The sequence below is a fragment of the Emys orbicularis genome, chromosome 4 (genome assembly GCF_028017835.1).
Source record: "Emys orbicularis isolate rEmyOrb1 chromosome 4, rEmyOrb1.hap1, whole genome shotgun sequence".
Lineage (NCBI taxonomy): Eukaryota > Metazoa > Chordata > Testudines > Emydidae > Emys > Emys orbicularis.
In genome coordinates this window covers 20,991,613-21,019,159 of record NC_088686.1, presented here as the reverse complement: position 1 = coordinate 21,019,159, position 27,547 = coordinate 20,991,613, and the positions used below count along the sequence as shown (strand labels likewise).

Genomic DNA, 27,547 nt, shown 5'->3' with positions numbered 1-27,547 from the left:
CGGTTCAGAGCCCTAAGGTGGAAACCTGATGTGTCATTTACCCGACATGCCTACCACATTGGGAAAAATTGGGATGCCTGGATATCAGGAGCAAATGTTAAATCTACGGAAGAGTTGCCCTTCCTATTGCAAATGGAGCAGTTTTTAGAGGGTGTTCCTGAGAAAATAGAAAGGTACATCCTAGATGGGAAGCCCAAAACTGTAACCGAGGCGGGGGAGATTGGAGCCAAATGGGTGGAGGTGACAGAAAAAAAAAAAAAAGCTAGTAGCAGTTGGAGCGAATATCAGAAGGGGCAAGCCGAAACAAAACCTTATCACCGGGGACAACCCAAGGCCCCACCCACATCCCAAGGGAAACCCCAGACGCCTTCTCACCCCACCACACCAGTCTCCGTCAACCAACATCGCCCCGGTGATACCTTGGCAGGGCGATGTTTTAAATGTAATGAACTGGGGCATATAAAGGCTCACTGCCCCAAGAACCCCAACCGATTACAGTTCATTACACCCAATCACACCAAAGATCCCCAGACCCAGATGCCTCTCTCATACCCTCGGAGCGAAGGGAAACCTTGAGAGTGGGCGGAAAGAAGGTTATCGCTTGGAGGGACACTGGGGCACAAGTGTCAACTATCCACCAATCCCTAGTGGACCCCAAACTCATCAACCCGGAGGCTACAGTGACAATTCAACCCTTCGTGTCACAGTCTGTAACCTTGCCTACAGCCCAGTTGCATGTCCAGTACAAGGGCTGGTCAGGAATGTGGACTTTTGCAGTCTATGACAATTATCCCATTCCCATGCTGCTGGGGGAAGACTTGGCCAACCATGTGAAGCTAGCCAAGAGGGTGGGAATAGTCACCCGCAGCCCGGCTAAGCAAGCTTTCACCCCCATCCCTGTTCCTGAGCCGTCCACCAGGGCCCCGTCTGTGTTACCAGAGACCCAAACAACGGTGGTGAAACCGGATCCCCTGCCAACGACTGCAACAGCCGTAGTGGATCCAATCCCAGAGACCCAGCCAAAGCCAGTCCTGGAACCGGAACTGGCAACGCAACCAGCACCAGAACCATTGCCAGCACTGAGTCCAGCGCTTGCAACCCCGTCTACAACTCCAATGCCAGAGGACACCAGCGAGCCTGAACTGGCGGAAGCAGCAGATAACCCTACCCAAGAGGCTCAGCCAGAGCCTGAGATACCACATAGTGCACCAGCGAACAGCGGTTCACAGTCAATGGAAACAGCCCCAGCACCTGCATCGCTTCCAGAGGGACCAAGCCCCAGTCCACAGTCCAAGGAGGAACTGATGTCTCCAGCATCAAGGGAACAGTTCCAGGCCAAGCAGGAAGCAGATGACAGCCTTCAGAAAGCTTGGGCGGCGGCGCGGAGCACCCCACCGCCTCTCAGCTCTTCTAACCGATCCCGGTTTGTTGTAGAACAAGGGCTTTTATACAAGGAGACTCTTTCTGGTGGGCACCAGGAAGACTGGCATCCTCAAAGACAGTTGGTAGTTCCCACTAAGTATCGGGTAAAGCTCTTGAGCTTAGCCCATGATCATCCCAATGGCCATTCTGGGGTGAACAGAACCAAAGCCCGGTTGGGGAAGTCCTTCCACTGGGAGGGAATGGGCAAGGACGTTGCTAATTATGTCCGGTCTTGTGAGGTGTGCCAACGAGTGGGAAAGCCCCAAGACCAGGTTAAAGCCCCTCTCCAGCCACTACCCATAATTGAGGTCCCATTTCAGCGAGTAGCTGTGGATATTCTGGGTCCTTTCCCAAAGAAGACACCCAGAGGAAAGCAGTACGTACTGACTTTCATGGATTTTGCTACCCGATGGCCGGAAGCTGTACCCTTAAGCAACACCAAGGCTAAAAGTGTGTGCCAGGCATTAGCAGACATTTTTGCCAGGGTAGGTTGGCCCTCCGACATCCTTACAGATTCGGGAACTAATTTCCTGGCAGGGAACATGAAAAACCTGTGGGAAGCTCATGGGGTGAATCACTTGGTTGCCACCCCTCATCACCATCAAACCAATGGTCTGGTGGAGAGGTTTAATGGAACTTTGGGGGCCATGATACGTAAATTCGTAAATGAACACTCCAATGATTGGGACCTAGTGTTGCAGCAGTTGCTTTTTGCCTACAGGGCTGTACCACATCCCAGTTTAGGGTTTTCACCATTTGAACTTGTGTATGGCCGCGAGGTTAAGGGACAATTACAGATGGTGAAGCAGCAATGGGAGGGGTTTACGCCTTCTCCAGGAACTAACATTCTAGACTTTGTAAGCAACCTACAAAACACCCTCCGACACTCTTTAGCCCTTGCTAAAGAAAACCTAAAGGATGCTCAGGAAGAGCAAAAGGCCTGGTATAATAAACATTCCAGAGAACGGTCCTTCAAAGTAGGAGACCAAGTCATGGTCTTAAAGGCGCTCCAGGCCCATAAAATGGAAGCGTCGTGGAAAGGACCATTCACGGTCCAGGAGCGCCTAGGAGCTGTTAACTATCTCATAGCCTCCCCCACCTCCAACATAAAGCCTAAGGTATACCATGTTAATTCTCTTAAGCCCTTTTATTCTAGAGAATTAAACGTTTGCCAGTTTACAGCCCAGAAAACTGATGACGCGAAGTGGCCTGCAGGTGTCTACTATGAAGGAAAAAGGAATGGTGGCGTGGAAGAGGTGAACCTCTCCACGACCCTGGGACGTCTGCAGCGACAGCAGATAAAGGAGCTGTGCACAAGCTTTGCACCGATTTTCTCAGCCACTCCAGAACGGACCGAACGGGCATACCACTCCATTGACACAGGTAATGCTCACCCAATTAGAACCCCACCCTACCGGGAGTCACCTCATGCCCAAGCGGCTATACAAAGGGAGATCCAGGACATGCTACAGATGGGTATAATCCGCCCCTCTAGCAGTGCATGGGCATCTCCAGTGGTTCTAGTTCCCAAACCAGATGGGAAAATACGCTTTTGCGTGGACTACCGTAAGCTAAATGCTGTAACTCGTCCTAACAACTATCCAATGCCACGCACAGATGAGCTATTGGAAAAATTGGGACATGCCCAATTCATCTCTACTTTAGACTTAACCAAAGGGTACTGGCAAGTACCACTAGATGAACCCGCTAAGGAAAGGTCAGCCTTCGTCACCCAGGCAGGGGTGTATGAATTCAATGTACTTCCTTTCGGGTTGCGAAATGCACCCGCCACCTTCCAAAGACTTGTAGATGGTCTCCTAGCAGGATTGGGAGAATCTGCAGTTGCCTACCTCGATGATGTGGCCATTTTTTCTGATTCATGGACAGAACACCTGGAGCACCTAAAAAAAGTCTTCGAGCGCATCCGACAGGCAGGACTAACTGTTAAGGCTAAAAAGTGTCAAATAGGCCAAAACAGAGTGACGTACCTGGGGCACCAGGTGGGTCAAGGAACTATAAATCCCCTACAGGCCAAAGTGGATGCTATCCAAAAGTGGCCGGTTCCAAAGTCAAAGAAACAGGTCCAATCCTTCTTAGGCTTGGCCGGATATTATAGGCGATTTGTACCACACTACAGCCAAATCGCCGCCCCGCTGACAGACCTAACCAGAAAAAAAACAGCCAAATGCAGTTCAGTGGACTGATAAGTGTCAAAAGGCCTTTAACCAGCTTAAGGCAACACTCATGTCTGACCCTGTGCTAAGGGCCCCAGACTTTAACAAACCGTTCCTAGTAACCACAGATGCGTCCGAGCGAGGCGTGGAAGCAGTTTTAATGCAGGAAGGACCGGATCAAGAATTCCATCCTGTCGTGTTTCTCAGCAAGAAACTGTCTGAGAGGGAAAGCCACTGGTCAATCAGCGAAAAGGAATGCTACGCCATTGTGTACGCGCTGGAAAAGTTACGCCCATATGTTTGGGGACGACGTTTCCAACTACAAACAGACCATGCTGCGCTACAGTGGCTTCATACCGCCAAGGGAAATAACAAAAAACTTCTTCGGTGGAGTTTAGCTCTCCAAGATTTTGATTTTAAAATACAACACATTTTGGGAGCTTCTAACAAAGTGGCTGATGCACTCTCCCGGGAAAGTTTCCCAGAGTTAACTGGTTAACAATTGTTCTTGTAATAAAACCTATTGTTAGTTTTTATATAATCAGTAGTATGTCTAAAGGTACATGTGTCTTATTAACTCTGTTTTCTCCTAGAGCTCCAGGAAAGAAATCACAGCCAGTGTGGAACCAAACGTCCAACACTATCTGTGATTTGGGGGGCGTGTCATAACTATAAAGGGAAGGGTGACAGCTCTCCTGTGTACAGTGCTGAGGTCCCTCCTAGCCAGAGACTCCAAATCCTTTTACCTGTAAAGGGTTAAGAAGCTCGGGTAACCTGGCTGACACCTGACCCCAAGGACCAATAAGGGGACAAGATACTTTCAAATCTTGGGGGGGGAAAGGCTTTTGTGTGTGTCCTTTGTTTAAGGGGTTGTTCGCTCTTGGGACTGAGAGGGACCAGACATCAATCCAGGTTCTCCCCATCTTTCTAAACAAGTCTCTCTTATTTCAAAATTGTAAGTAAAAGCCAGGCAAGGCGTCTTAGATTTACTTTGTTTTCTCAACTTGTAAATGTACCTTTTACCAGAGTGCTTATCTTGTTTGCTATACTTTGAACCTAAGACAGAGGGGGTTCCTCTAAGCTCTTTAAGTTTGATTACCCTGTAAAGTTATTTTCCATACTGATTTTGCAGAGATGATTTTTACCTTTTGCTTTAATTGAAAGCCTTCTTTTTAAGAACCTGATTGATCTCTCCTTGTTTTAAGATCCAAAGGGGGTTTGGATCTGTATTCACCAGGAGTTGGTAAAAGGAAGGAGGGGGGAAGGGTCAATTTCTCCTTATTTAAAATCCAAGGAGTTTGGATCTGTATTCACCAGGGAATTGGTGAAGGTTTCTCAAGGCTTCCCAGGGAGGGAATTCTTAAGATGGTGGCAGCGAACCAAAGCTAAGCTGGTAGATAAGCTTAGAAGTTTTCATGCAGGCCCCTACATTTGTACCCTAAAGTTCAAAGTGGGGATACAGCCTTGACAACTTCTCTCAGATAACTTTCAGTCAACTAGGATAAACACTATCTGAATACTAATTGGTACCTGAAGGAGTTAGAAACATTATGCTTTCATATTTTACTACTTTAAGACTAAAGATTTGAAGCATCCACAAACTAATTGTTATCCTCTTGGGTATGTGAACAATGGTTGCCACCAAGTGGATCCTGGTGCTCTATGATATAAACAAATCAACATATGGATTGGACCACTCAAGATGCAAGTGGTCATGAAGCACAGTATTATTGGTTAAATTCATATGCATCATAACCACATAAGTCAGAGATGCCAATTTCCCATGCTACCCACCACACATCTTTGCCAGATCCTGAGTCAACCCATCATCACTGCCACTCTTCCAAAGACTTCAAGTGTAGTCCCAGGTTACCAAAACAATGTTTTCCCCCTGCCTGCAGTCAACCCCTTAAAGATTTTGGTTACATTTCTCCCTTATTCTTGAAGGATTAAAATTTAGCTGCTTGCAACCAGTTTATTCATGTGTTCAAAGATACAAGGATGAGCCTTTATATATTTATTTGTCTTCATCTTCTCAACAGTATTACAAATCTAGGTACTTCACGTATTATAAAATTGATTAATTTCTTTTATTCAATAAGAAACCTAAAAACCCCTCATTTAATTTTAATAGATTAAAATTCAAATTATGCCCACTAACTCTATCCCTACAAAATTCTGGCAATCTCCCAGGATGTAACTGAAATCTGCAAAACCTAGTCTTCATGTACTGACACCATTGCTTTATTTACCCAGCTCAAAAAGAAAATGATTGAGCCAAGTAACATCAACAACAAGTTAATTTTCTATAGCCTGTTTCCTAACATAGTGCTTCTGAAGTAAATCATTTCAGAACCTCAAGTGTGGCTGGACAGGATTACACTGAGGTCTATTTATGGTAAATTGTGTGTTTAAAGGTCTCCCCATACTTTTTGTAAAAAAGTATGCAGAAAATTTAAGATTTCATTAAAAATGAAGGCTTAATTTGTAAATGTAATCTTCAGAATGCAAACTGATGAAATGTTATCTTAAAGTAGACAACATTAGGGACAGGAATCAGTAGACCAATAGGGACACAGATGGACAGACACCTCTCTCCTAGTTCAAAGTTACCATCCCCTCACACAGCAGTCTGTTGCCCAACTGAATGGCACAACAAAGTTAAAGTAATAAGCTCTTAAGAGGTGGAAATAAAAGTAAGAGCTAGTTTAAAGAACACCATGTCCACACACACAAGTCTCAAAGCCTGGGTCAACTGACTCACCCCCATTGCTGGCTTTCAAGCTATGTCTCAGAGGCCAGGCTGGGAACAGAGAGCCGGGACCCTGGGGGGGGGGGGGGGGGGGCAGTAGGGAGCCTGTGGAGAAGCCCAAGCTAGGAGCCTGGGTGGCAGCCTGGCTTATAGCAGAGACCTGGTGTCGGGCTTTCTTGTCAATTTCACAGCTCCAGTGTAGCCATGAAGTTGACAAGACAGCCAATAGCTGATGTAAGTAATGCAGTGCCCTCTCTGCACCAACACAAGCCCTATGTCTGTTGTGGAGGTGGAGTTATAATATTAGTATAGTAGGGCACTTACATTGGTAGGAGCAAGGCTGTAGTGTGTACATTGACATAGTTAGATTGACATAAAGCAGCTTATGTCAACCTAACTATAGTGTAGGCCAGGTCTTGGACTTGCTGACTCAGGTCTTTTTTTGCAGTGTAAACATACCCATAGTGAAACCAAGAGGATAGGGAAGAGCAACAAGAATAGGCATAAGTCAGGATGAATGCAGTACTGCCAACTCCAAGCATTCAAACTGAAACTGAATTTAAGAATGTCAAGTTGACATACGTACCTCTAGACTGATTAGAATACAGAAGAGTTGACCTCTCTGAATAAAAGGAAGCCTAAATCAAGTGTATATTTATTCTTATTTAAGTTAGGGTCAAGCCATGCCCACATTAGACTTTTTAGAAAATATAAGTTTAAAAAAATTAAATGTATGTCATAAAGGTGCAGACTATAGTGTAAGCATCTCAGCATTCATCTGAAAACCAACTTTATACAAAATCCTGCAGGTACTTAATATAGGAGGCAGCTCTTTTGGGAAATTTTGTTTAAACAGTTCAGTTATATATAAAAAAAAACCACCCACCACACACACACACACCCCCCCACCCATTAGGGTTCCAGATTATTACTGACAAACTTCATATTATGAACAGATTATATATACTTAGCCACCACGCATTTTCCAAAAGATATATAATTTCAAGTACTACCATACTAAGTTGCAAAACACAAAGGAACAAAAGAACCAACACTAAATAACTGATTGGCCCTCACAAAAAAGTAAAATAAAACAAAAAATTAAAAAGGCACCTTAGCTTTAGATCCAAAAAGTTAAGGTTTCATCCTAGCCACCATACGATTCTATCTAGACAGACATCTGAAGCCTTCCAGACCACAAAACTACAGATACTGGCTGTCAGCAGGCCAACCTATCCAAGACAAAAGTCAACACCTAGGCCAAAAAGAAAAGTTCCACAGAACAAACTAGGAGTTACTTGAGAAGATGGGGGAAATCTAATGTTCATCTCAATGTACCCCGCGCATCACAACTTCTTATACAACATCTTTCTTCCCTGTCATTCTACTGAAGATGCACAGACCACAAGTATTCATTCCCAAGCCATAGGGTTGAAATAACATCCCTGCATAGGATGTGGAGGTGAGAACTGACCAAGAATTACCTAGAAATCAAATGGTATATTGGAGGAATATTTTAGGTCTGTAGCAGCTCCTCTCCAACTGCATCTCTTCTTGTGTAGGAAAGAAAGTGCTCTTCCTCCTCCTTCACTTTGTAGACACTGGTGAGTGGAAAAGGCAAAGGGCTGGTAGTAATCTGCAAGGTCATGTCACTTTGAAGCTATCATCCAAGGAGATTTACTCTAATTGCATATCCCCTTTAAGATGTCTTCCCCAGTTAACTCCCTCCCCCAACCCCACAAACCTTCAGTTCTATGTCACCACCAGTCATAAAACAACTCCCACCCCAGAAAGTGGGCAAACCTGAGTTCCTATGTAATAATGATAGGCTAAGAATTACACAGTTGCTGTTGGAGCAGAAGGGGCAATGGAAAAGAAAGGTAGCCTCCTCAAAACTGGTTATTGTCAATGCAATTGCATCTACAGGAATATGCACAGCACTTTTGGAAGTTAGCATTCATGATGGCTATTTAAACCTGTAAAGAGCCACATTAACTTAGATGATGAAAGGGTATCAGACTGGTTTTGTACATTTTGCCTTACCTCTAAGATCAAATTAGACAAATAAAAAGATGTTTTTACTTTTTTGGTGAAAGTAGATCAGTGATCTCAACTGTTTAATCAGGACATACACATGTCCATTTTTTACAAAGTACTTTGGGATGGGGACTACAGTCTGTGCAGAATCACAGAATTTTTGCATTTATCACACATTTCTAGCTGGAGACCCAAAAGTTTACCATTTTTGCTCCTGAATAATATTTCCCAGCTGAGCAAAACTGACAGACTGCATGGCATTCTGTCCATTTCCTGTTAGTAAGGTGGATTAAAATTTTATTTGAATTATACTAAGGTTTATTTTTTAAAAGAAAAAAACCATTTAAAATCTGAACTTGATACAAAATATGTCAAGGCCTAAAATTATAATCTCTCAAAAGATAAATAAAAAAATATGCTGAATCAAGGAGCCCATCAAAAACTTTGAGTTAAAGACAGCAGAGGAAAATACCTCGTGTGAGGTCAAGCTTTATAAATATGGCACAACTGACCATGCACTGTATTAAGGGATTGCTTTATTTAATAAAATAAATTTTATATGTGGTTGTGTTTAGTTAAGTTCCAGTTACCATCCTAATGCAGCTTGACACATCACAAGCAAAAAATTATCTAGTAAATAAGCAATACAGCATTCACCATTTTCTAAAATGTAAAATTAATTAAGAACCTGGAAATATTAAGCTACATAATTGCATAAGTAAATATATACAGTTACAGCAGACCCTCCTATGGAGCAGAAAGATATTCCAAATCCAGTGTAAAGGCTCTATTTAGTTGTAAAATCAACTTCTTGTAACGGTTACATCAACCATTGGGAATGCACCTTTCTTTAGGAAATAACTGAAGTATGATAGAAAAGTTGATTATAACAGATTTATAATCAAGGATTTTTACTTGGTAATTTAAATTTAAAATCACCTTGATTTAAACCAATCCACTCTGCACCATTACTACAGGGAAATTCAACCATGCAGGACCACAGGCAGCACCAACTGAACCAAGATGTGGCAGAGTAAGGAAGAAGAGTTTAGAAGAAGGGGAGAGAAAAGGTGTACAAATGGCAAGAAGATCCTTATTGGTAAAACCTCTTTCTGGAGATATTATCCTCCATCTTCCCTTCGTGTGGGGGGGGGGGGGGAGAAGAGGGGGAAGAAGGGAAGCATGGAGGGAAGGTAGAAAGGAATTATGCTTCCCCATCAAGTTGAGACATTTAGGAATTAAGGATGAAATCCAGTTTCAACCAATTAGCTGTCAAGTTTACTGTTCAATTCCTTGATATCTGATCACCAAGTCAACAGAACAGTCCGATACAGATTAAATTATTATTTCTTTCTAAACTTCTCAATTTAGCTTGTTAAAACAAATACTGGATAAGCAGATGTTAACCACACAGGATAGTTCTGATAATATGTAAAGTGTATCTTCTTGCAAAGAAGTTTTTGTTTGCTAATTATTCAAAAGCTATTTCATGAAGGAGAAAACTTTCATTAATTTGAGGTCTAGGAGCTACCTAATACAATAAATTAGGGCACTAACCTTCCACTCCTGAAAAATCTGGGCTCAAAACTTATTTTGGGTCACAAGTAAAGTAAGTCTGGTCCCATTCCAGTCCCCCAGATCATCTGCTCACAAAACTAGATCACTATACAGACAGAATTTGGTATTTGCGACATTTTTCTAGGAGGTCCAGAAGTAGACTATCCAGGATGTGCTAGATCAGGATTGAGGTGCACTCTCAAAAAGGTATCCAAGTATACATATGTGCCTACATTATGACAGATTTAATTAAGTATTTATTAATTTCATTACCACAGGATTCACTCAATTCTTCAGAAAGGAAAACAAATCTAATATTTCAGAATTTGGATTTAGCAACTTCTAGTTTTCAAAACAGATATAGCTGTTGTAAGGTAATTTGTTGTATTAAAAAAAGACATCAATACTAAAATTAATTTTCAGAAACATAATTAGAGTTACCTCAAGACTACCACAAGCAACTGCAATATTTAAAACTAGCCTGGAGTGAATACAAAACATGGAGACTAATCAAATGGCCTAAAAAGATTATAAAAGAATGCAAACACTGCACTTCTGAAGTTCACATTTTCTCCCAGTCCAAAAATCATATGCTAACAGGCAATGACAAACAAGTAAAGGTCATGGCAGTCTCTGATTTAAATATAATTTACGTGTTACTATTTCTGAAGCATAAAAACTGATAAAATTAGTCATTTTTTCCAACTCTCTAAAACTGCACAATATCCATAGGTTGATGGACTAGGAACATAAGTACGACAAATCAATTACCCTTCTTGTGCCTGCTTTTGGTAAATCTGTTTTACAGGAAATTTTTTTAATCTTAATGGAATACTTTTGTATTTGGTAGCTGAAAAATCAGAAAAGTAGATGAAAAAATAAATTTAAAAATCTCATGGTATACACCACCTTGTACTGGTCAAAATGAAAATCTAGATCTAATTTACTCTGCTTAGTTTCTGAATTTTCTCTCAAGCCTGGATAACAGAAAGTCAGTTTTTACTCAATTTCACTTCCATATTCTCACAGACAATCATCCTGCTGCAGTGTTCTGACTGCAGTATGGAAGAATTTTAAACTTAAAAACACCTTTCAATTCTAATTAAAGAAAACAGATAAAAGTTCATATTGGGTTTTGTTTTATTTTGTAGAAGCTAGTTTTTAATAACCCAAATTTGAACTTTAAATCAACAAATGAATATGGCTGTTTGTCACTCAAGTCTCAAGAGTTAGCCACAAACCTAATACCGGCATCAAGCACAACTCTCTCCTGACCACTGCACCAAACCCACATGCAATCTCCACTCTTAAGTTGTGAGAGGCAAATTAATTTGTGTATTTAACTTTTAAAAATAAAACAATATATCTCCGCACTGAAGCTGCGAGGAGCAGAGAAAGGAGACACAGGAGAGATATCCTGCCATCCTGAGATGGAGAGGCTGGAGATATAGCTGCTCCATGCATTCTTCCTACCAGAAAGGCGCATGAAGCCGCTTAAGAAAGGACCAAAGCTGTACGTCCTAACCGAGAGATCCCTTATCAACCCTTCTTCACACGTGGCTGATGAAAATGTGTTTTAAGAAAAACAAACAAGGCTTCACGAAGAAAAACCCAGCCCACGCTGTAACCGAGGAGCCACAGGGCTCGAACCTGCTCCCCACGGATCAGCAGCAAATTACTGTACCACCGAAGCACAAGTGGTCTCCAGAGCAGGGAGACCTGCCAAGCAGTGCGGAGCGCGAAGTCCACAGGGTCCTCATCCCGTCACGCCCAGGGCTGGCTGTCAGACGCGCAGCCCCTCTGCCCAGCAGGACGAACAAATGGGGCAGACGATGCTGCCGCCTCTCTCGGAGAGAACCACCCCAGCCAGGCAGCGATCGGGGTTGACATGAGGCCCCACACCCGCCCGGGGACACGGGGCATTTCAGCACCCAGCGGGGGTGTAATGGCTGGGCCCCCCTCCCCCACCTGGAAGTGGCCTACACACGAGAGACCGAAGAGGGGGGCTGTGGTGCCGAGCGCCCTTCCCAGCCCCACCGGCCCGCTGCCATGCCCGGCCAAGGAAAGCAGCACGGACTCGGCTACAGGGTAGGAGCGCAGCCGCCCTCAGCGGGAGATCAGGGCGCCCCGCACGAAGCGGGTCTCGCACTTACCGGCATCATCTCTGGAGCGGTTCCTGAGCCGCCGTCGCTCCCAGCCTCCTTAGCTGCAGCGCGGGCTGCTTTCCTCACCGGCCGGGGGAAGCGGAGACCGTGGCGGCAGCGACGCCAGGCGCCTCTCGCTTCCCCACAGGCCTCGCTCCCCGGTGGCTGCTGCCCACAGCGGGGAGAAGGCGGCGACGGCGGCAGCCGGGCTCCACAGCCCTTCACCTCAGCGCTTCCTGCTCCGCGTCCTCTGCCGTTCCGCCAGGCCAGGGGTTAACGACAGCGCCGCCTCCCCATTGGCCGGGGCGGGACGCCTCGATCGAGGGGGGTGGGGGAGAAAGGCGCACGCGCACACACGCGCTGGGCCCTTAGCCCACGTGATGCCAACAGCGCGCGCGCGCGCGCGCTCTTGCTGTGCTAGCGTTGTTATTATCCGCCCCCTAGCGGGGCCCCGTCCCCGTGCACCTAGGTTCCCTCCCCATCCCTGCCCTTTATTGTCAGGTGTCCTGGCCCTTCCCCCTTCCTGTCTTCTGCGCCTGCCTTGTGCTCCCAGCCCCTCTCCCGTCCTCCGCTGCCGGCCTGCGTCCGCTCTCTCCCCATCGACCGGCCTGTCCTAATTCCCCATCCCCAGGGCCCGGCCCGGCCCGCCACCGCCTTTCCTCACGCTTCTGTACAGGGCCTGCTCTGCCTCATTTTCTGCTGATGCCGCACCCCTGGCCTGCTGCAGGGGCAAACTGGGCCCGTCCCCGCCCTGTTCCCATAGCAGCGGACCTGGCCTGCGACTTCCATCTCCCGGGCAAACGTAGGCTGTCCCCGTCTCCCCCCCGCTGCTTGCCATGTTCTGTGTTACTGTTGCTTCCCATCACTGAACTGGTGCGCTAACAGGCGCTCTGTGCTCCAGGAGGGCTGTAGGAGAAAGGCCACTTTAAAGGGCCATTTGCCGCAGCGGAGCTGACAGTCTTCCCACAGACGTCACCCGCTGCTGGAATGTGGGGAATGCGGATTTGCAGAGGCAAAGTCCTCGGAGCGTCCCCCTCCCCGCCTCCTCCTGCCCTACACTGAAAGCAGACTGCAGCGACAACTGCAGGAAGGAGCCGGAGGGCCCTCACTGAAGGTGTAACCCTGCTGATCGGCGCTCTCCGGAGGTGCAGGAGTGCGGCATGCAACGTGAAGCCTGAAGGACAAAAGCATGCTAAAGCAATACATCTGAAGTATAAAATAACATAGAGGATGTTTAACTGTTACAGGAAAAAGACGAGATAAAATAATGCATTAATATCGCTTTAGTTCTAGCATTCTGGGCATCCTACAAGATCATAAAAACTACACTGCCGTTGAAACAGCTAGCTGCTGTCCGCCATACAATAGTGCATAACAATAAGGGAAGAAAAATTTAGCCAAGGACACCGGTGTAATGATTCTATAGTGCTTATTGTTCACAAATAGCTTCAAAGGCTTCTTTGGAAATGACTTCATGTGACTGTTAAAAATTGTTTTGTTTTGCAGAACTGTAAAAATAAAGTTAATTTAACAGCTCGGAAGATGTTAATCTGTTATGAGTCAAAGCAGCAAAATAAGCCTATTCCATTACATATATACAAATATCATATGGTTATGTAAGTCTTATCAACATTTCTCTTAGTCTATAAAAAGATTAATTAGTCCTACTGTTGGATCTACTATATGGATAAAAAATCCTCTTTTGTTTGAACTGCTGATTTCTCTGTTCTTCATTTCTTTCAGCATATACCATGTACATTGTCAAGAAACTGTATACTTAAATATATGGGAGGTAATTTTTAACATATTAAATAGAGTAGGCTGTTAAAAGGTAAGTTAAAGATTTTTAGCTGAGAGAGCCAGCTGGAGATTTGATAACTCTTATGAACCCTTGAAGCCCACAGTCCAACCAAATAATATTTTGTTTTGGTTCTGCAGGTAGAAGAGAGTGGGCTGCAAATCCTAGACTGAAGGTCATGTGGTAACTTCAGCTGCTTATTTAATATTCCATAAATTTATTCTGATCTTTTAGCAGTGCGCATAGCCTTAAAAAGATAGTTAATAAATATAAAAAATTGCATTGCGTATCCATGTGTCTCAATGCATCAGTTCTCAGCTCTGTTTTGAATGTTGTAATATGGCAGAGTTGCCACTTTTGAATAAAATTGTCCTGCTGGACAAACCTGTTAGCATCATAACACAATGTTTTGTCAACCTAAGATTATTTTGCAAGTACTATGCAATGTGCTACTAGCTGGCAGTAAGATGTGAGACAGTGGCATCCTTGTAAACTAATTCCACCTCCCACACAGGTGTAGGAATAGGAAAGACTAGGATACTGGGACATAAGAAAAAGACAAGTTCAGATTCACTCAGAATTGCTTTATTAACCTGGAGCTAGGCAGACCTAGAATAAAATAGGCTATAAATTACCGTAATTATTGATATACCTTAAAATAAGCAGTTATTTAACTATATTCTTCCTCAAATATATTCTAAATATTTTTAACAAACAGGTAAAAAACATGAAAATGGCAGTGAATGGAGTTCCTCTACCTCTCCTAGTGTTTATATTGCAAAATCCTGAATCTAATTGTGGCTAAAGGAAACTCTTTGCCCATCTTTATTTTTCCAAATATATGCCCTTCTTGTTATTCAAGGTGCAGTTTGGTCAATGGTTCTCAAACTATGGTCTTTGGACCACTTATTGGTGGTTGTGCAGATAGCTGACTGGTGATGATTCCTTCTCCTTGTTTTAGATAATAACATTAAAAGAAGTTAAAAATACAATAAATAATTTTGAAATATTATTTTGCCATGTAAACAATTGCTATATGTGCTGCTGCAGAAATGCTACATGAATGGTAATCAGCGAGTAGGTGGACCTGCGGTTAGGGTACTCACCTTATAGATGAAAAACCCATGTTCAAGTCCCTTCTCCTGTCAAACAGAGGGGGAATTAAACTGGGGTCTCCTGTGCCCCTAGTGAGTACCCTAACCACTGGGCTAAAAATTATAAAGAAGACTTCTGCTGACATTGCCTTCTTTCTACTCCCTCCCCCAGGACCCTTTTGTGAGGAGTTAGGCATGCACTGCTGCTGTTCTTGCAAGAAAAGAGTTAGGTGCTTGACTCCAGGAGAGGTTCCCAGCTGTGGATCCCAAGCAGAGATAGGTGCCTCCCTCCAGCTCAGACTTAGGTGCCTAATTCCCTGAGAAGAGTAGGATTTAGGACACACCCCTCTCCATCACATCTACAATTAGCTAACTTAGGCAGCTCAGACTTTAGTGGATCCCATTCTCAGGCACCAGTATGTCTCCAACTCAATGCATTGTATAGAGAGCCTACACACCTAACCTAGGGTTTGTGGATTCCACTGGTTGGCTAGGGGTGCTATCCATGAAGCAACTTAGATGTCTAAACTCCAGATATAGGTGCCTAACTCCCTGTATGCAGCACCACTGTGATCCACAAAATTCCTATTCGGCTGCTGCTTAACTTTTAAGGTGCCTAATCTCACTTGTTGCCTTTCTTCAGTAAGAGTTCCTGAGGTGCTTAGACCCTGAGGCATGCATGCTGCTGCGTCTTTCTAGGCACCTGGGTGCCTATCCCCTGCCAAATCCCAGAACTAGTCACAAACAGGGGGAAATAGGCATTTATCCGCCTAAGTTACATGCAGGGCCTGATTTGGTAGGTGGCTTCTGAGCTTGCCTACCAGGTCAGGTCCCATTCAAAATCTGTCTGGGTGACATGGTGGTCTTAAAAGTTCTTGCCTAGTGGTTAGTGCACATACTGGGGATGTGAGTGACCCAGGTTCAATTTCCATCTCTCTATGAGAGGAGGAAGAAGGATATAAATAGGAGTCTCCCACACCTTTCAAAAGGGTGCTGTAACCACTGAGCTATGGGTAGTTAGAGGGCTCCCTCAGTCTCTCCTCTAAAAGCTGTTTCACTGTGGATAAATATGTAAATAGTCATGGGGCCAGAGAAAGAGCAAGTGCGAGAATTACTCTGTAGTTCAGTGGTTGGGGTTCCTCCATGGGAGGTGGGAGACCCTTCAGCCAGTCCCCCTACTCCAATTGTTCTTTCATTATTTAGCCCCAGTGAACAGCTTCAGCAGAAGAAATTGAGGAAGCCCCACATCAGAATATCTGAGAGCTTAGTGATTAGAGAGCTCTCCTGAGAGACAGGAGACACTATTCAAATTACTCCTGGGGAATTCTGTGCCAAAAAATTAAAAATTCTGTGTGCAATATTTTAAAATTATGCATATTTTATTTGACAAAATACAATATAATCATACTTCTGCTGTCAGACCCAGGCAGCTGGGTGTCCTGCTGACAGCCCCATGTGTCTGGGGCTCTGCAGTCAGTCCATGCCAGGGGCGGGTAGGGGTGCTGGGAGGAAATCATAACTTTGCCATGGGAAAAAATAAAATTCTGCAGGGAACATTTATTCTGTGTAAATTTTGTATTGTGCAGTGGTGCAGAATTCCAGCAGGAGTATCAATTTTTTTCCTCCCCCTCTGACAGAGGGGGGAATTGAACTGGAGTTTCCCACCTCCCATATGAGTTCTCTAACTACTGTGCTAAAAGTTATAAGGTGGGCATTGGCACCATCTCCAGCTGTTTTGTGTGTAGCAAGACAGATGCCAAACTCACGTTCACATGTGGCATAGGGCATTTAAGCCCCCCTGTCTTCAGGCGTCTGGTTCCTGTTCATGGATCACTAGCAGAAATAGGTACCTGTCTCTGAGAGTGTGGTGAGGTTTAGCACACATGCCTATTGTTGGCATCTCCCATTGGCTAGTTTAGGCAGCTCCCTGCCTAGCATGTTGGCTTGTGTGGATCACATGCTTAGGCTCTTCTCTCTCCCCAGTCATTGTATAGGAAGCCTATGTGCCATACTCTGCTTTGTGAGTCACAACGTTGCTCCTGTGAGTTTCTAGGCCCCCTAAAAGCAGGGCCGGCTCCAGGCACCAGCTAAGCAAGCAGGTGCTTGGGGCAGCCAAGGGGAAGGGGCAGCACGTCGGGCTGTTCGGCGGCAATTCGGCAGCAGGTCCCTCTCGGAGGGAAGCACCTGCCGCCGAATTCCCACCGAAGAAGAAAGCGGCGCAGTGGAGCTGCCGCTGGAGTGCCGGCGATTGCGGTTGTGATCACAGCTTTTTTTTTCCCCCCCTGCCGCTTGGGGCAGCAAAAACCCTGGAGCCGGTCCTGCCTAAAAATTAGGTGCTGTGATGTGCAGCGGTGCAGTGTCTAAAGCCCTTAGAGGTTCAGGTCCTACATACATAGCTTGGCTGCATTCTGTGTGTGGTTGCCCAAGGTATGTGGGGTTGTATGAAATAAGTCACAAAGTCATGAGTGAGTCATGAGAATAGTTATGGTAGAGAGTAGGGTGTGGGAGGGGACGTAGGCGGTAATGAGGGCAGAGATGTAGAATCCTAGCCTCTTTGTTTCCAGGTGCATTGCTAGAAGAGAAGGGTCTGTGCTTATGTGGAAAACTGCTTGATTTTCATGTGATTGTAGCTTCTGTTTTCACATCTAGCTACATAGCTAAAGGAAGTTCTGTTCCTCTTCCTTTCTCAGTGCAAAACATTTTTATTCTTGCTAGAACTGCTGAAACAAGAGGTTTCACCAGATGGATACACTCACACTAAATTAATAACTGGAAAAGGCAATTATTGCTAGCTACAGAAATGCACTGAAATCTAAATCAGACTTTTTGCAGGTTTAATTTATGTCTGTTTTAAATAGGATTTGTGCTGTGGCTATCATTTTGCTATTTAAAGTTTGCTGTGATTTGGGTTGTATTGTTTCTTGTGACATTTTCTAGTTACTGTTTGAGAATCCATTACATTTTAGTAGAATCCATTACATTTTAGTAGAATGCTAAAATAGTCTAAGTTGCAAGAAGCCTGATTTTGTATTTACTTCTGCTGACTAAACCATTGTTCTTTTGATTCTGAGATCTGTGACGAAAGAAAGCCTGGCTTTTGGATGCTGACAGGAACAAATGTATAGCTTCAGTGAGACAAAATTAACACTTGCACAAATATCTTTTTTTATAGCATGTATAGTGCTGTATTGGTAGGTTGCTGTTTATTTATAATGGTGCAGGCAGGGTTTTCTTACATCTAAAGCTAAAATAGGCTTTCACTAAACTAGATATGAAAGAACTGGGAATTAGTGTTTCTAACTTTTCTGCCTGGTGTTGCCTAGTATTGTTAACATAAACATTGCTATTTCTTCCCTTTATTCAGGGTCGGCTCCAGGCACCAGCTTACCAAGCAGGTGCTTGGGGCGGCCACTTCGGAGAGGGGCGGCACTTCCAGCTGTTCGGCAGCAATTCGGCGGACGGTCCCTCACAACTGCTCGGAGCGAAGGACCTCCCGCCAAATTGCCACCGTAGATTGCGATCGCGGCTTTTTTTTTTTTTTTTTTTTTGGCTGCTTGGGGCGGCCAAAACCCTGGAGCCGGCCCTGCCTTTATTATTAAGTAAAACAGCTTTAAAGGATTAATTTATGAGAACACCTTTTTCCAGATTATGCCATATACTATACCAGGCACAGTCATTAACAAACTGTTTATAAAATTTATCTGGTCTGGAAAAGGGCCTAACATGTGGCTGCTGGTTTTGAAGGAAAATGGAGGGTTTCCTTTTCCTGGTAATTTACCGTTTTGTCTCTGCTCACATGCTATTCCTTTGAACAGTGATTGTTCCTTCACAAGAGGAGGAACATTCACATAGTTCAGACATTAACAGACCGATCACACAAAAAGGGGGTCTGGAAAGGTATTTGTTGTACGCCTTTATATTGTGTAAAGTTTTTTTGTGCATCCCTTCCAAAGAACCACATGTATGTCTTGCTTAATGTTAAATATTTTCCTCTTGAAAGGCACATTTGTTTCTCTTATTGTAAGGCTGTAAAAATTGGCCACGTGTAGGTAAGCAATTATAACAACTGAGTCATTTAAGTAATAATAACCTTGTTAAGCAGTCTGTTGCAGGTGCAGTATACTGTAACAGATGATGTAAACAAAGGAAGACTATGAATCTCCAGGAAAGTTGCACAGCAACAGTTTTTAAATAATTTTAGATAATACTTCACACACAAGAGTCTGTATGTCAGAATAAAGGGTTTGTTTTAATTTGTCTATCATGTCCCAGCAATCGCACACAGAATCAAGCTGAATTTCAGACTGCAAAAATGACAATGATATGTATTTGTCAATAATCATGTGCTGAACTGCTCAAATTCATAAACAGAGTATATATCTGGATCACCAGCAAACTAGCTGAAAGGGAGACAAAGCATAAATCATGCTAAAATGAGAACACTGAATTGTTCATTCTGTACACAATCTCCACAATAAATGAACAGGAGAAAAGTCTTACTGCATTACTGTACTATATTAGGGCATTACTTTATATTACAGGAACAGATGGCTGATATTCTAAAGTTTACACAGTATAACTCAGGCAATGTTAAACTCTGAAAAGAAGTGTCAGAGCAGGAATGAAGCCATATGATTTGTATACAGTATGGCTGTGTATACTTACTAGAGGTTTGAATGCCTGATGTCACATTTTCAGCCCTGTGTACAGTGGATTAGAGATGCAATTTCTATTAACAATAACATCAGTTGTATGGTTAATCCTATGCACATGATGCTGCAAATGTGCACTTAAGCAGTAGAGAATCTGCTGGGTTGAGTGTGGATCTGCTGATATGCAGTCTTCTTGGATCCTTAGACTGATGGTCACATTGTTCTTTTATGTAGTAGCTGTTTGGTATGGATGTGTCATCTTTTTACTAAAGATTAAATGCCATCATATGTGTGTATGGGCTTTTTGCATACATAAAAAATCCAGTTCTGCTCCACTGTAATTTAGAATGATGCAACATGTAAACACATCAGAAAGACTGGAGAAGACAAAAACAAGAAAGAGAGGTTAAAGTTCCTGGGAGAGGTTCTTTTTATTTTTACATATTTAGGCATATAACCATTTCAGCTGTCACATTAATGTCTTGGATTTTATTTTTTCTTTTCTTCAATTGTAATCATGAGAGTAGCAGAGGGAGCATACAAGCATAGCTAAGTATTAGCTGTGGAATATTAACTGAAGATGTAGGGTAGAGGAGAGATTTAGAGACAATCCATTCTTTGACATTTAGTTCTGTTCTTCCCAAGGTGCCATTTTGTGTTGGGTATTGTTATGTAAAGCCTCCGCTCAAATGCAATTGTAAGATCTGTAACTTGTATCATTAAGTTCTGCAACCTTTTTGCAGATTTTGTAACTTCAGTTATTCTTAGCATAGCCTTTTAAGTTTTGTAACCTTTGCAAGCTCTATAACCTTTTAAAGTTACCACTTGTATGAACTTCCAAGCTTTGTAATATCCCATCCCTCAGAGAGAGTGTGAATGAGGGAATGTGAACAAGGGAGTGTATGTGGGACTGGGCGGAGAGGAGCTGCAAGGAGAAAGGAGCCCAGAGACAGGAGACAGGTGTGTCTGATATAATCTGCCCTGAGAAGACAATCACGAAGTGCTGTAAAGAGAAGAAGAACCTGGTATGCATGAAAGGAACTGGTCTGGGAATGCTTCTCGGTGATGGACATAGAAGGAAAACTCAGTGTACGTGACAGGAGCTGCCCAGTTCCAGAAAAAGGAAGCAGCCATGCACACAAGCAGCTGCTGCTCCTTGACCTACTCAGCAGCCTGGATTCGTGACCGCAGGCGGACACACCAGATCTACCACGCTTCGGCTTCTCGGTCTCCATGCTGTCTCCGGTAACTCTCCGCCTGTGTAAGTGTGTGGGTGCATGAGAGTCTGAATGTGGTGAATGTGTGCGTGTATGAATAAGCTCCATCTCTTTTCTATCTGGCCTGGTCTACACTACGAGTTTAGGTCGAATTTAGCAGCGTTAAATCGAATTAAGCCTGGACACGTTCACACGGCTAAGTCCCTTTTTTCGACTTAAAGGGCCCTTTAAACCGGTTTCTTTACTCCACCTCTTACGAGGGGATTAGCGATAAAATCGGCCTTAGCGGGTCGGAATTGGGGTAGTGTGAACGGAATTCGACGTTATTGGCCTCTGGGAGCTATCCCACAGTGCTTCATTGTGACCGCTCTGGACAGCACTCTCAACTCAGATGCACTGACCAGGTAGACAGGAAAAGCCCCGCGAACGTTTGAATTTCATTTCCTGTTTGCCCAGCGTGGAGAGCACAGGTGACCACGCAGAGCTCATCAGCACAGGTAACCGTGATGGAGTCCCAGGATCGCAAAAGAGCTCCATCATGGACCGAACGGGAGGTACGGGATCTGCTCGCCATATGGGGAGATGAATCAGTGCTAGCTGAACTCCGTAGCAGTAAACGAAATGGCAAAATATTAGAAAAGGTCTCCAAGGCCATGAAGGACAGAGGCCATAACAGGGACGCACAGCAGTGCCGCGTGAAAATTAAGGAGCTAAGGCAAGCATACCACAAAGCCAGAGAGGCAAACGGAAGGTCTGGGGCAGAGCCGCAAACATGCCGCTTCTACGCGGAGCTGCATGCGATGCTAGGGGGTGCAGCCACCACTACCCCAACCGTGTGCTTTGACTCCATCAATGGAGAATCACGCAACAGGGAAGCGGGTTCGGGGTACGAGGAAGATGAGGATGAAGACAATGAAGATATCTCACAGCAAGGAAGCGGAGAAACCGGTTTCCCCAACAACCAGGATATGTTTATCACCCTGGACCTGGAACCAGTAACCCCCGAACTCACCCAAGGCGTGCTCCCAGACCCTGAGGGCACACAAGGGACCTCTGGTGAGTGTACCTTTGTAAATATTACACATGGTTTAAAAGCAAGCGTGTTTAATGATTAATGATTAATTTGCTCTGCCAATCGCGGCCAGTACCACTACTGGAAAAGTCTGTTAACATGTATGGGGATGGAGCGGAAATCCTCCAGGGACATCTCCAGAAAGCTCTCCTTCATGTACTCCCAAAGCCTTTGCAAAAGGTTTCTGGGGAGGGCTGCCCTATCCCGTCCGCCATGGTAGGACACTTTACCACGCCAGGCCAGTAGCATGTAGTCTGGAATCATTGCATAACAAAGCATGGCAGCGTATGGTCCCGGTGTTTGCTGGCATGCAGACAACATCCATTCCTTATCGCTCTTTGTTATCCTCAGGAGAGTGAGGTCTCTGGTTGAAATGGGGCGATTTTATTAAGGGGACATTCAGAGGTGCCCGTTCCTGCTCTGCTGAACAGAAATGTTCCCCACTGTTAGCCACGCGGTGGGGGGGGAGGGGTGAAGTGATCATCCCCGAGAATTGGGGGGGGGGGGAGGGGGGTTAGTTGAGTTTGTGCTGCATGTTAACCCGGAAACTGCAGCCCCTCCTTTTACATTGCAAACCCATTTTAAATGGCCAACCCAACGGGTGATTGGTATGGGAAATGAGGGCGCTACTGTTTGAAACCATTCCCACATGTTAAGAAGGTTAAAAAAGCCAAAAGACTGTGTCTTACCATGGCTGCCTGCAAGCCGAAATCTGTTGCCTGGCACTGCGTGAGTGATCTCTCACACCAAACCGGCAGGCCCTCAATATAAGAGGAAAAATGCGACCTTGTAACGAAAGCACATGTGCTGTGTAATGTGAACAGCAAAATTTAACAAAGAGTGTACCCATTGTTCTCTAAAATGTGTCTTTTCTTAACCACCTCTCCCTTCTCCTCCACCAGCTGCAAATGTTTCTCCTTCGCAGAGGCTAGCGAAGATTAGAAGGAGAAAACAGCGGACTTGGGATGATATGTTCTCGGAGCTCCAGATGTCCTCCCATGCTGAAAGAGCACAGCAGAATGCGTGGAGGCAGTCAATGACTGACTACAGAAAAGCACAATATGAACAAGAGGAGAGGTGGCGGGCTGAATCGCGGGCTGAAAATGATAGGTGGCGTCAGCTTGTAGACAGAAGGTAAGAGTCGATGCTCCGGCTGCTGGAGCATCAAACTGATATGCTCCAGCGTATGGCTGAGCTGCAGGAAAGGCAGCAGGAGCAGAGACCGCCGCTACAGCCCCTGTGTAACCAACAGCCCTCCTCCCCAAGTCCCATTGCCTCCTCACCCAGACGCCCAAGAACACGGTGGGGGGGCCTCCGGCCACCCAGTCACTCCACCCCAGATGATTGCCCGAGCATGGGAAGGCTGGCCTTCAATAAGTGCTAAAGTTTTAAACTGCAGTGCGTCCTTTTCCTTCCCTCTTCCCCCACCCCTCCCGGGCTACCTTGGCAATTATCCCCCTAGTTGTGTGATGAATTAATAAAGATTGCATGAATGAGAAGTAACAATGACTTTATTGCCTCTGCAAGTGGTGCTCGAAGGGGGGAGGGGAGGGTGGGGTGGTTGGTTTACAGGGAAGTTGAGTGAACCGGGTGCGGGGGGCGGAGGGTTCATCAAGGAGAAACAAACAGAAGTTTCACACCGTAGCCTGGCCAGTCACAAAACTCGTTTTCAAAGCTTCTCTGATGCGCACCGCGCCCTGCTGCACTCTTCTAACCGCCCTGGTGTCTGGCTGCGCGTAATCAGCGGCCAGGCGATTTGCCTCAACCTCCCACCCCGCCATAAATGTCTCCCCCTTACTCTCACAGATATTGTGGAGCGCACAGCAAGCAGCAATAACAATGGGGATATTCTTTTCGCTGAGGTCTGAGCAAGTCAGTAAGCTGCGCCAGCGCTCTTTTAAACGTCCAAATGCACATTCCACCACCATTCGGCACTTGCTCAGCCTATAGTTGAACAGGTCCTGACTCCTGTCCAGGCTGCCTGTGTACGGCTTCATGAGCCATGGCATTAAGGGGTAGGCTGGATCCCCAAGGATCACGATAGGCATTTCAACATCCCCAACGGTTATTTTCTGGTCCAGGAAGAAAGTCCCTCCAGCTTTTGAAACAGACCAGAGTGCCTGAATACGTGAGCATCATGTACCTTTCCTGGCCATCCCATGTTGATGTTGGTGAAACGTCCCTTGTGATCCATCAGGGCTTGCAGCAGCATTGAAAAGTACCCCTTGCGGTTTATGTACTCGGTGGCTTGGTGCTCCAGTGACAAGATAGGGATATGGGTTCCGTCTATCGCCCCACCACAGTTTGGGAATCCCATTGCAGCAAAGCCATCCACTATGGCCTGCACGTTTCCCAGAGTCACTACCCTTGATATCACCAGGTCTTTGATTGCCCTGGCAACTTGGATCACAGCAGCCCCCCTAGTAGATTTGCCCACTCCAAATTGATTCCCAACTGACCGGTAGCTGTCTGGCGTTGCAAGCTTCCACAGGGCTATCACCACTCGCTTCTCAACTGTGAGGGCTGCTCTCATCCTGGTATTCTGGTGCTTCAGGGCAGGGGAAAGCAAGTCACAAAGTTCCATGAAAGTGCCCTTATGCATGCGAAAGTTTTGCAGCCACTGGGAATCGTCCCACACCTGCAGCACGATGCGGTCCCACCAGTCTGTGCTTGTTTCCCGGGCCCAGAATCGGCGTTCCACGGCATGAACCTGCCCCAGTAACACCATGATTTGCACAATGCTGTGGCCTGTACTTTGTGAGAGGTTTATGTCCATGTCAATTTCCTCATCAATCTCATCGCCGCACTGCAATCGCCTCCTCGGCTGGTCCTGGTTTTGCTTTGGCATGTCCTGGCTCTGCATATATTCCAGGACAATGCACGTGGTGTTCATAGTGCTCATAATTGCCGCGGTGATCTGAGCGGGCTCCATGATCCCAGTGCTATGGCGTCTGGTCTGAAAAAAGGCGCGAAACTAGTATCTGACGGAGGGAAGGAGGGGCGAGTGACGACATGGCGTACAGGTACAGGGAATTAAAATCAACAAAGGTGGCTGTGCATCAGGGAGAAACACAAACAACTGTCACACAGAATGGCCCCCCCAAAGATTGAACTCAAAACCCTGGGTTTAGCAGGTCGTTGATTTCACGGAGAGAGGGGGAAGCAAATGAATACAGAACAAATCTGGTCCATCTATTTTTTACATCTTAAGCTGGCAGCCGACGGTGCAGCATGACTGATAGCCCTCGGCATCTTCTGGGTGCTTGGCAGAAAATACTGGGCGCTTGGCAGAAAATAGTGTACTAAGACTGATAGCCATCATCGTCAAGACAGTTCAATAGGACTGAGCATGTCTGCCCGGGTGCCTCTGATTGAACTGCAATATGACGATGATGGATATCAATCTTAATACACCATCTACTGCCAAAAGGCAAGGGGCTGCTGCTGTGTAGCAATGCAGCCCCACGTCTGCCAGCCCCACGTCTGCCAGCACCCAGATCGCCGATGAAGGCTACCAGTCATACTGCACCATCTACTGCCAAAATGCAATTAGTTAGCTACTGCTGTGTAGCAATGCAGTACCACGTCTGCCGGCACCCAGATGACATATGGTGACGCTGAGCTGAGCTGAGCTGAGCGGGCTCCATGCTTGCCGTGGTATGTTGTCTGCACAGGTAACCCAGGTAAAAAGGCGCGAATCGATTGTCTGCCGTTGCTCTGACGGAGGGGGAGGGGCCTGACGACATGTACCCAGAACCCCCCGTGACACTGTTTTGCATCATTCAGGCATTGGGATCTCAACCCAGAATTCCAATGGGCGGCGGAGACTGCGGGAACTGTGGGATAGCTACCCATAGTGCAACGCTCCGGAAGTCGACGGTAGCCTCGGTACTGTGGACGTGGTCCGCCGACTTAATGCACTCAGACCATTTTATGTGGGGACACACACAATCGGCTGTATACAACCGATTTCTATAAAACCGGCTTCTATAAATTCGACCTAATTTCGTAGTGTAGACATACCCTCTGACCCAACAGCGGCATCGTAATAAAACTAATACAAGTGTGACCCTGGGTTGTTTTTTAGGGGAACAGAGGTAACAGGTATATCTCTTTTCCCTTATTTCAGAAACAAAGGTTAGGGTTTTCTTTTTAGTATTTGATCTATTGTTGCATTTGATGTAACAAATCATAGGGTTGTTTTCTGTGCTCCCCTTTACTGTTTCCAACTGCTTTAGATTTCAGATACCTACATTTTCTCAAAGGTCCCGTATAGAATCCCACAGTATTCATATGAGTTCTTTAGACCATACTGCCAACAAATTGTAGCTAATCTACCTTTTTTTTTTATAGTGACCCAGCATCAACCCTTAATTTAAGAGGGGATGTCCTATTCACAAACAACTGTTCACAACTGTTCACAAACAACTGTTTTCCTTCCTGATGATTAATGCTGGATGAGGGCTTGTCTACATATGGAGTCATTCTGGAATAGCTACTGTGCTTTAAATTCACAGCCTACCTTAATCCAAATTGACTTTCAAGTGTAGACAGGCCCTGAGACAAGGTTATAAACAGAGAGGTAGGAAGGGAGAGAGACAAACGCACATAGAAGAGTGGAAGAATATGTACATAGTGGGAGAAAGAAGAGGTTATAAATCAATTAAAATTAGTGCTCCTTGTGTAACCCACACACCTTCTGGGTGTGGTGTTCTGTCCCATCTAGTGGCACCAAGACCACTTAGAGAGAGATTAATGTGTTTGCTCAACAGCCTTAGCTAACAGCCAGTTGGCTTTTAGCTCATGTGGTAGCAGCTCATGCACTAAGCTCCAGAAGTCCCCAGTTTGATCCCACATGCCAACAACCGGGTCTGTCAGCATTACACTTGCATTTATACCAATATATTGTTTATACTTTATTTCCAAACTCCAATTATATAAAAGCTCCATATAATTAAGGATGCACTACCAGAGTCATAAATATCATATTCTTTTACAAAGTAGTATGCAAGTGAAAGAGATGTTTCTTCTTCAAAGATATAATACAATAGTGTCTCCTGTTGTTTATATAAAATTCCATAAAGATTTGACACAAGTTAAGGCTATATGTAACCTGTAGCTCTGTAAGACAGAAGCACATTTGTGACATGTATTTTAAAAGCCTGAGTGATCACTTTTCAGAGCTTTATGTGACTGACAGGAGAATGGTGAATTGAGAAATGTCAGAAAGGGCATGGGTGCTTCTTATATTTAGCTACACAACTCACTAGGAATCTCAGACTCTAGAACACAGAATGCAAAAAGTGTTTAATTCTAGATGGTGAATTTTGATAGAAGAGCAGCGATGGTAGGATTATCTAACCAGCAGAAAACTGACTTTAATTTTTTCTAAAGGTATCTGCAATGTCTCTCTATTACCATAACATCCCTTCCATAATACAAATAAAAATATTCAGGGTTTCCAACAGTGTTGTTTGAGGATTGTCTCATTATTATTTGCATATATCATATAAAGAATGGTACTCCATATAGAAAAACCACTGAAAATACTGAAACCGTTCAAACATTAATGAGAGCTGCAAGTTACTGGTGGTGATTAGTGCTTTGGCTCATCATCCTGTAGAAATA

General features: G+C 44.9%; 1 protein-coding gene across 1 annotated transcript in view; it reads right to left on the bottom strand.

The window, feature by feature from the left end:
• PPP1R13B (protein phosphatase 1 regulatory subunit 13B) overlaps positions 1-12,320 on the bottom strand; it is a 106,340-nt gene extending 94,020 nt beyond the window's left edge. The window contains exon 1 of the mRNA XM_065402337.1: positions 12,096-12,320. Coding sequence (XP_065258409.1) covers positions 12,096-12,104 — 9 coding nt within the window. The 5' untranslated portion in view covers positions 12,105-12,320. The remainder of the gene's footprint in view (positions 1-12,095) is intronic.
• Positions 12,321-27,547: the final 15,227 nt, after the last annotated feature.